At 40.9% G+C, this 10,157-nt stretch overlaps 1 protein-coding gene across 8 annotated transcripts in view; it reads right to left on the bottom strand.

Annotated features, from left to right (window-relative positions):
- cica (capicua transcriptional repressor a) overlaps positions 1-10,157 on the bottom strand; it is a 40,634-nt gene continuing 30,477 nt past the window's right edge. For 2 of the 8 annotated variants that reach the window (XM_016675298.1, XM_016675299.1), the window contains exons 13-23: positions 9,367-9,725; positions 9,125-9,267; positions 7,996-8,138; positions 7,221-7,440; positions 6,193-6,481; positions 5,071-5,231; positions 4,046-4,206; positions 2,360-2,511; positions 2,107-2,241; positions 1,413-1,541; positions 1-1,271 (exon numbers count right to left, since the gene is read on the bottom strand). In XM_016675298.1, coding sequence (XP_016530784.1) covers positions 1,030-1,271; positions 1,413-1,541; positions 2,107-2,241; positions 2,360-2,511; positions 4,046-4,206; positions 5,071-5,231; positions 6,193-6,481; positions 7,221-7,440; positions 7,996-8,138; positions 9,125-9,267; positions 9,367-9,725 — 2,134 coding nt within the window. In that variant the 3' untranslated portion in view covers positions 1-1,029. Of the gene's footprint in view, positions 1,272-1,412; positions 1,542-2,106; positions 2,242-2,359; positions 2,512-4,045; positions 4,207-5,070; positions 5,232-6,192; positions 6,482-7,220; positions 7,441-7,995; positions 8,139-9,124; positions 9,268-9,366; positions 9,727-10,157 lie in introns of all 8 variants that reach the window. The other 6 variants (XM_016675303.1, XM_016675304.1, XM_016675301.1 and 3 more) reach the window with 6 other exon arrangements.

Here is a 10,157-nt window from a genome sequence, read left to right as displayed (position 1 = left end):
TTTTTCTTTACAAAACCACAAACCCCGCCCTGCCCTGTTTCTGAGTCCAGGTGGAGAAGGGAGGGCGCAGACGGATTTTATCCCCTTCTTCGTCCAGTTTCCCGCTTTCTTTCTCTTCTTTTTTAAAAAGTTTTTATGCTGGAGAAGAAACACAATAAGAGCCACGAGAGAGAGAGAGAAAACAGGCCACGGTAAAACTGGTTATTTCCACGGCAACGATAACGAGAAGAAAAGCAACGTCGTTTCTGAGAAGTTTGGTTAAGATCCTGCTTTTCTGGAGTTTATGCCTCCAAATCTTTACATAATCTCATACAGACTCAGATATCCGGCTCCGTCCGTCGTAATGGCAACAACTGAAGGTGCAAAGATTGGTCACTACATCCCGATTCTGCATCTCCGACTCTCTACAATCACGTGAAACGGTGCAGGCCGATGGCTTACTCCGACCCGGGTTGATTATCTTCGTGTGTGTGTGTGTGTGTGTGTGTGTGTGTGTGCTGTCTGTCCTGCAGCATCGAGGGGCTGTGAGTTATCAGTGGAGGTCGTTGGGGTTGTGTTTGCGGCCCGACCACGGTGCTGAGGAGGTCAGAGGTCAGGTCGATGGCATCTGAGGGGTGGCTGGCTGGCTGGCAACAGCAAACTGCATCTGCACGCTAAGGTAAGTGACATAGTGCCTTTGTGTGTCGTGTCCTTGGTTGCGGCAACAACCAAGCGTAACAGTCTGATTTGGTTTGTGTGTGTGTGTGTGTGTGTGTGTGTGTGTGTGTACCAGAGAGATAGAGAGTATGTACCGCAGAGTTTGAGTCCCAAACTGCTGCAATGTGCTGAGCGCAGACCTGGGCAACATTCAGGATGAAAGGAAATTCAAGAAGCACTTGCTGTGGTTCCCACACGTTAAGATTAGACAATCAAAGTTAGTCTTGAGGAGTCTTATTTTTGCCCAGGTCTAGTGGAAATCAGTGCCACACACCCTTCTCTCCGTCTTTCAGTGAAATTATTTTCCTGATCTCCTCCGTTTTGTTTGTTTTTTTACGATCCTTCGTTTTTCGGTTCCTCCAAGTTTTGGCCTTTGTCTCCCTGATGCTCCGCCCCACCATCTTCCCGTGCTGATTGGCCGTGGGACAGGGTGGGCCCGGCTTCGGACGGCTCAAGCGTCCCCGGCGTCGCCGTCTGCATGATCTTCTGACGAACCTCACGGATCTTCAGCTGCAGACACAACTTGGTGGGGAAAGTGTCTGGGTAGCGCGCCTGGAAGGAAGCCGTGGCCTGAGCTGCAGAGACGAGACGGAGAAGAGGAGGAGAATGTTCAGTTAATCAAGTTTATTTGTATAGGACATTTCAGCAACACAGCAGTTCAAAATAAAACTAGACTTCACTTTAATTGCTTTTATTAGGACAGAGACTGGATCTACCTGAAGGAAAGAAGCCGTGTTCCTGAAAAAGCTGCATGACCAGCGCGCGGCGTTGGTCCAGTGTCCTCCGCAGAGACGAGTATGGAACCCTGTCCGGGTCTCCCAGCGGGACGTCGCCTTCCAGACCTGCTGGAACAAAAAGCAACCTCACAAAACGGTCCATGCATCATCTCACTGCCAAAAGATAAAATAAAACTACGTATTACCAAGCTTATTTGTATAACATATTTAAGAAACAAGGCAGTTCAAAGTGGTTTGACTTTGTAACCGTCTTTATGTGTCTCTGAAGGTTCCACTGCAAAAATAGAAAATCTTACCAATATTCCAAATATGTCAGTACACTTGGAATAACACAAAGTAACTTAGAAGTAACTTTTCAGCAAGATGTAGGAGCTAGTTTTAAATAAGCCCTTAATACTGATAAAAAGTTCTAGTTAGATTAGATATAGATTATTTCATATGGGAAAAATGTGTGGCTTTTAGTGAAATAATCTGCCAGTGGAACTAGTACTTTTGCATTAATATTAAGACATTACTGACTTAAAACAAACTGCTATGTCTTGCTTAAAAGTTACTTAAGTTAGTTTTGTTTTATTTCAAGAGTACCTAGATATTTGCATTAGAAACAAGACCAAAAATACTTGGTAAGATTTTGTGTTTTGCAGTGCAGCACCTGGAGGCGACTCTCTCATACCTGGTCTGTCGAATGTAAAGATGTCTCCCTCACACTTGGCAGCGCTTTTTGGGGTGCTGGGCTCCGAGCTGCAGCTGGAGAGACGACGGGACTTCCTTCGGGGGGAGCTGGGGTCTTCTGCCGCCCCGTCAAGATCTGGAGAGATCCGGCAAATTTATAAATTTAGGAAAACATTTTTGAAGTTTCAGGAAACTGCAACTAATGGGGATAACAAATAAAAGAAGAAAATAAAGGTGGTGCATGTCCGTCTCACCGGTGGAGTTGCGTCTCTTCTTGCGGTAGCTTCCCAGGATGGCTCTTGGAGAGGTGGCCAGGCTCTGCAGCGTGGGCGAGGGAAGAACTTCCTCTGGGTTAAACTCTGGAAGCTCAGCAAAGCGCTCCTCGAACGACGTCTCCGACAAAACCCTGAAGACATAAATCGCTTCATCAGCTGACAAAAATATCATTTTTAATAACTAAAATCACTAAAAATACAGAGATTTCAGTTGTTTTACCTCCCCAACCATAAACTAAGTATGAACTTTTTATATTGGGCAAATAAAGTAATCAGATTTTTATTTTTTGTAGGACTGAGATTGTAGATTGAAAATTTCAAGTGGTTTTTATGTTTTCCTCGTTAAACGAAAGGCATTCAGTTTGCTTATCATTCTGAACTCGATTAAGAAAACAGAAAAAGCAATTAAACGCAGATTTGGGTTCACCAAGGTGAACTTTAGAGCCCAAGTCAACGAGTTGATGTGGTCCTAGTTACCATGATAACAAAAGGAAACCATAAAACTTGGACAAGATTACTTTGTGTTGCATCTAATATCTTTGTGAGTAGATTTTAATTTAAGAGTGATCATTTGTCCCAATTTCTTTAAATCTTTAAGCAAAATACTTTTTTTTTTTCACGTTTTGTACTTTCATTTGGGTGTCAGCTGCTGTTGAAAACCGTTTCAAAAACCTCCCAATTGTTAAGTCACATTCCACGGGCTAGTAACGCCAGCCACGCCCAGCCCCGTTACCTAGCAACCCAAGCTGAGCTCCAACACATTTGGTCAGCTGGTTTTAATGCTCTATGTGCTGTATGACATCTACTGGAAAAGAAAAGTGTTTTGTTATGCAGGAGGCTCTACTAATGCTTTTCAAGGATGTACGGTTGTATAACTGTGCATCTGTTTGCAGCCATTTTCACATGCGAGTGTAAATGTTGAGTTGGAAGCGGGGTTAGCAGCAACTTATTTGGATTTAAAGTGACAGGAAGCTCTAAAACAGTTCTTTCTGAACTGAGCAGGCTAAAAAATCTCATTATCTAAGGATTATTTTGTGCAAAAAAATGTAATGAACATGTTTTATATACACAGACTGGTCCTAAACTGTTCAAGAAAGCATAATAAGTCACTTTTAAAAGTCATGATTTGTCCTAATTTATTTAAATTTATTTTTGAATTGTGATTTGGTGGTCACAAAACTCACCTCAGGGGGCCACAAATGACCCCCAGCCCCCACTTTGAACACCCTTAGTCCAACTCAAGGATCTGATCTGGTTAAAATGTAACGGGAATCTCCTCAGAGTGTTTTCTCAATCATTCAGGGCTACTTCTGCTATTCTTCCTCTCTCCCTGCAGCTTCCGCTCCTCTTCCCAGCGGCCTAAATAAAGCACATCCAGGGTGTAGCACTCTGCCCACACACACACACACACAGTAAACAGAGCTCCCACTACAGCCTGATGAAGCTGGAAGTTGGCTCTAAAAGGATGCAGCACTGCTCCAAAATGAGTGCTAACAGATGGGAGTCCTGCCTCGTCCACACAATGTGTTTTTATCAGCAGATTTTAAAAAGAACCAGGCAGATTTTCAGTTTTTTTATCAACCAAAATCAGCAGGAAATACGTCTGAAATTCTGCTTTAATGTGGTTATTTTCTGTTTTTAGAGCTTGTTTAAAAAGACACTCACTTGTCGTGAGAGTCGGGGGTCTTTTTGAGTGGAGGGGGGCGAAACTTAATTCTCTTGGAGGAGGAAGAGGATGAGGCGGTTTCTTTTTCTGCTGGTGGAGGTGGAGGCGGGTCCAGACCTGAGGGCGGAGGAGGAGGAGGAGGTGGGGAACGAGGTCCAGCCTGGTGAGGAAAACGTGGTTCAGTAAGTCAGATATCTGGATTTCCTGATAAAACTCTTACAATTAAATCAACAGTAAGTTGGAAGAGACACGATTTTATTTTAAAAAGGTTTGAAAATCAAACCTTTAGTTTCACTAACGTGAGAGAGGGTCATCATGTTAGAAAATAATTGATGAAATTCCTGAACAATCCCAAAAAATAAAACATTTTTTATGTGATCAAATAATTAGGCAACAACACCTTAATTAATGTAACATAATAATGTTCCAAAAATATGTATTTTATGAATATTAGCTATATTTATAAAATAATAATGTTAACAATAATAATACCTTAATTAATAAATAACAGTGATACTGTTAGATTGCTATATTATTTATTTAACAAATAAATAATTGTTATTATTGATTAAATTAGCTTTATTAAAATAATTTAATTAATATGTTAAATTGTGTAATAATAATAATAATATCTATTAATTAATATTTTCTGTATTAGTTCTATATTAATTTATACCTATATTAATTGATATAGGTATTAATTATTTGGATTTGAAGCGTTTGCTACATTTTCTCATGAATCTTACAATCATTTTACATCTTTGCTCCATCTGTTTGTGTTTTTTTCCTGAAACTGAGTTGCATTTTATTCATTTGCTTTTTTATTCCAATGAAAAGTCACAACATTATTTATATATTTTAACTTAAAGGAATAAATTCAGTTTAACTGTGGAGGAAATTTAATTTCATTTAACTGAAACAACTATCATGAATCCTAAGCTAGCATACAGTAAATAAAATATCCAGGTTTGAAAACAAACAGGTTCATAATGTTTGTGACAGAATTTGCTGAATCTGTTTTCACCTCTTTGCTGTTATTTGTTGCGTTGCGGTCGCCTCTGTCCGTTTCTTTGGCTTCCTTCATCACTCCATCTCGCTCTTCATCCGCCTCACTTTGTCGTTCCATCTCAGTTTCATCACGCATGTTTTCTTCCTTGATGCTCAGGCTGATGTCTTCTTTTTTCACTGGAAAATCAAAAAACAAATCAAATTAATCACTGACAGAAACAAAGAACCAACTTTGATTCTGTTTTGGTTTGTAAATGCTGAAGTTTTCCAACAATCTTGGAGCCTTTGAGCCAAAATCTGCTTTCCACATCAGAGTTTCTGTATCATAGTTCTTAAAGCAAACAAGCAGAAAGGACACATGGTGGAGACCCAAAGCCACAAAATATTCCTCCTAGAGGTTGTGTTTTCCTGAAAAAACTGGAATTAGTATCCCAATATTCAACTAATTAATTATTAAAAGAGTCTATACATACTTTTATGTGTTTCAAACAACAACCTGAACGCTAATTTGAAAGCAACACTTTGTTTTTCACACAAACCTTTTCATATTTTACCGTTTCTCAGGAATATATTGTTCGTTTTTGCACATTTGAGGTCTTGGAACCAATTCAGTCTAATTCTATAACTTGTGCTCCAAGTGACGCTGTGATTTTACGTTATTCATTTTACAGAATATTTTGATTTCCTTTTTGCACTTTCTGAACCATTTGAAACAATGTTTGTTGCTGTTATTTTAATTTTTTTGTATTTTAAGCACTAAGATGACAATAATTCATATCAGTAACAAAAAATAACAAAATCAGATGAAAGAATTTTTTCTAAATCAGTTTGTTTCAATATAAAACTATAACAAAATCTGCAGGCGTGTGTCTGTGTGGTGAATTTTTGGATAAACAACATGTTTGTTTCTCATTCAGTGGCTAGAAAATCCAGAAGTAAAAGTTGTAGTAAAAATACTCCTAAAAGTAATTTTTTTTCAAAAAAGTTACTCAAGTACATGTAACTAGTTACTACCCAACTCTGCAGAAGTGAAAACAGTGTGTTGGTGCACCCCAAGTAAAACCCAGATCCTGATGGATTAATCCTTGCACTGTTCTGTTTTTGTAAAGTTTGCAGGTGATAAACTGGACTTGTTTACCTGTTGCTCCTCCGTTTTCATAGCTGCCCATTGAGCAGCTTGGGTTGCAGCCCGACGACCCTTCGGTCTCAGAGTCCAGCTGGCTCTCCTGTTTCACCTCCACCTTCATTCCGGTCCCCGGCTGAAAGGTCGCCGCCGTCGCTGAACCCTGCATTGCTTTGGTCGATGGGGAAGCCGGGTTTATTGCGTCCTGGGCTGGAGAAGCTATGGCAGGCGGCACAGCAGCTGCCAACGGGACCACGCCAGTCGCCAGGGCAACGGTTTGTGCCGGGTAGATGGCGGTTAGTACCTGAAGGCCAAACAAAGCAGGTTTAAGGTTGCAGAAATGCATACTGGAGGTCATGGTTGGGTTTAAGAGTGGATCTTCGTACCTTTAGCTAATATCCATATAGAACTGATCAGTACTTTGCTTTACAAGCAAATAAAAATGAGTTTCCAGAAATGGACCCGGTTACTACAAAGTAATTTGCGCTAACCCTAAAGTACTAATATTAAATGCTAAAGTGCTACACCAAAACAGTATTTAACTAATGCTAAACCACTACACCAACATGGTATATAGCAGAAGCTGATGCTAAACGCACCAACTTCAATTCAAATTATATCTGACCTTGAATGACAACAAACCTCAAGCATCAATTTAATTTTAACATTCTGAATTATATGTTCTATGATGTCCTCAGACATTGTATTTATGCTCATCTCTTCTCTACTGTCTGGGTTTTATTTTGTGCCTTTATGTTTTTTATTCTACATAATGTCATTGAGATAAAGATAAAGAGAGTGAGAGAAGTGGAGGAGGGGAAACTTCAGCCACTTCAAAACAAGAGCATGAATATAAACAACTAACTACCTGAATAATTCTCAACAGTCGATAACCAAAACTTTAACACAAATGTCAAACTTTTCCAACTTAGCATTAGTTTCTGTTAAAAAAAACAGCAAAGTAAATTAACGCTTTACAATTTACATAATAATTTAGTGTAAGCTAGGTGTGCTACAGGTTAGCACAGTTAGGTTTTCTGTACCTGACGGCCCGCGGCGGTCTGACCCGGAGGCGTCTGCGACTGAGCGGCGAGGGGCGGAGCCTGGGCCAGCACAGGCTGAACCAGGGTCTGTCCGGCCGGGGCGATGGCGGTGAACCCCAGAGTGGCCAGGTGTGACGAGAGATACGCCGGACCGGGAGGCTGGGTGCCCTGCTGGGGCGTCGCCGTGGTAACGCCTGGGCTGGACTGGACGTAGGTGATCCTGAGGGAGACGAGCCGCGTTAGGATCAATATTGTTTAATTCTTCCATGTTTTCCTTTAGAGGAGCAAGACTTTCCTGTAACATTTAAGTTTGTCTTAATCAACTGTTCAGGGATTCTAAAGGTTTTAGTTTGGAGTTTGTCTGCTTTTCCCTGGTGTTCAGCAAACTAACTAGTAAAGCTAGTACTAATACTACTAAAGCTAGTACCAACAGCAGCTAATTGGCATTTTTTAAATCAACTGAATCTTGTATTAAAATTAAATTAGGACTAAATACTCATAATTCATAACTGGACCTGATCTGACCATATAATGGTACTGGGATGTGTAGGTTCGATTTGAACTGAACCTAAACCAAATTGTTTTTAATGTGAATTAGCCTGGATCGAAACCAGTTTAATCGTTCTAAATTATAAACGTTGAAGTAAATCTGTTTATTTTACCACTATATAGTGACTTCAGTTAAAGTAGCTGTATAAAAACAAAATCACCATATGCAGGCGTTTATGTTAAGCTACATTTTAATGTTTCAGCTTTGACATGTTGCTTTAGTGACCTGGTGGGCGGGGAGGTCAGGAGAACGGGCTGAGGCGGGACGGCTCCGGGAGCCATCACCGTCGCCATGGATACGGGAAAGGGGCTCCCAGGGCTCGGATGGACGTTGGTCTGCACCACGGGCATGGAAGTGAGCTGGATGATCTGAGAGGAGAAAAACAAACAAAAACATGAAGGAAATATAGTAAATACAACAAATATTAATGTGTCACATTGGCTTAGATGTTGCGTCTCAAAGTGTATGGCAGAAAGTATCTTTCAGATAAATAAATTATGATTAGTCATCAAGTAAATTTGAGATATGTCACTTTTTGTTCTAGTCATAATTCCAATTAAAATCTTAAATGTACATTTAGATAAAAGATATATAGATTTGACTAATGCAAATAAAATTGCAGATACACTGAAACAAAATAATCTGCCATAATCTCTAGAAGTAATTTAGAGATTATGGCAGGCCGTTTTAACATAAAATTGGTTTCATAATTACATTCTAATTATCTGAAAATGAGCGTTGACTATCCTGAATGGTAATTTAAGATTTGTGCAATCACATTCTGACTAGAAAGAATAATAATAATTCAAGATGTCTTCAAATACATTTTGATTAATCAAATATTTTTTTAATTAAAAGTCTGGGACATTTTGACTAGACAGAATAATTGTTCAAGGTATCAGTAATAAAATTAGGTTAATTTGATAAAACTTGAAAGGCAATTTGATTTGTCAGGAGGTAATTAAAGATATCTTGAATTGTAAATGCAAAGATCTTACATCTTTGCATTTACAAAGATGTAAGATCTTTGTAAATGCAGTAGCCAGTAGAAAATGGCTACTGTAACATTTTCACAGTAGCCAAAATGTTGTCGTTTCTAGTCAAAACAATTTCAGATCGTCAGACAAAACTGATTTTATGATAAAATGGCCTGCCATAAATGGTAACAGCATTTCTGCAATATTAAAACAAGTTGTTGGCAAAAGTGAAGGAGCTGCAGGAAGCAACCTAAATATGAAAGCATCTATTTATTTTATTCTTATTTTTTCCCCACAAACAGACTTGCCTGTTTTTCAGTTGAATCGTGCGGCCATGTTGTTTGTTTCTGGTCTCATACAGACGAAATCAGGCTCACCTTGTTTCCCGTCGCGGGGCCGTTCTGCACAGGAAGAGGCGGAGCCACCAGGGAGATGGAGGGCTGAGGAGGCGTGGACCCCGTCCTCACTGTTGCCATGGGAACCAACATCTTGCTTGGTAACACCGATGCCTGAGTTTGGACTGAAGAGAGGAAAACGGAGAAGAGATGAGTGACCTCACTCTTTGGTGTCCGAGGGGTGTAAATCAGTGAGGAGGAGGATGATGAAGATAGGTACCCACCTCCCGCTGTGAGCTGAGCGCCGGCTCCTCCAATCAGAACGTTGGTCTTCTCCTGTGGGAGCGAGCTGAGGGCGGCGCCGCCGTCCACCGGTTTGCTGGCAATAGCGATGGGAGCGCTGGTGGCTGGGCGAACCGCTGGGGGGGCCACCCAGACCCCACCCAGAACCTGGGGCAGGCCCTGCTGGAGCGGACCGACCGAGACGCCCGACCCGCCTCCGGACAATTCGTTCTTCCTGGTACCGCCCTCTCCCTGCTCCGCTGGCTCCACGCCCCGCTTCCTGTCCTCGCCAGGACCTTCAGCCTCGCCCTTAGCGGAGGAGTCGGACACGGCGGGGGAGGAGCGACTCTCCGGCTGGAGGAAAAACAGAAGAAGAGAGGAAGGTTTTCAGTTTATAGTCCAGTACATTTGGCTCAAATAGGGACCAAAGCTGCAACATTTCAGCTGCTGCTGTTCCCCTACTCGCCTGTGGGGGCGCTGCACCAAGAATCAAAAACTCTGAAGACACTGAGCGCAACTTCCTTCTTTGCGAAATGTAAACAAAACTGTAGTGGGGTCAGGTTTTGGTTGATTGTCGTTGGTAAAAACAAAACAAAACAAAAAAAAACATTTCTGCTGCTAGCGCTTGATTAGCATGTTTGTTTAAGTTGCATTTACCCAGAATGCCCTGGGTCAGTAGAAATAATAGAAAAAGAGTAAGTGGAAATAGAAAGAAATATAAAGGATAAGTAGAAAAAGGGAATATCATAAAATCCGTAATGTTTATTACGCTTTATGAACAGACGTACAGGAA

The sequence above is a fragment of the Poecilia formosa genome, unplaced genomic scaffold (assembly GCF_000485575.1).
Source record: "Poecilia formosa unplaced genomic scaffold, Poecilia_formosa-5.1.2 Scaffold112, whole genome shotgun sequence".
Taxonomy (NCBI): Eukaryota; Metazoa; Chordata; class Actinopteri; order Cyprinodontiformes; family Poeciliidae; genus Poecilia; species Poecilia formosa.
Note: the sequence above shows the minus strand (reverse complement) of the source record. Positions and strands in the feature narration are given on the sequence as shown.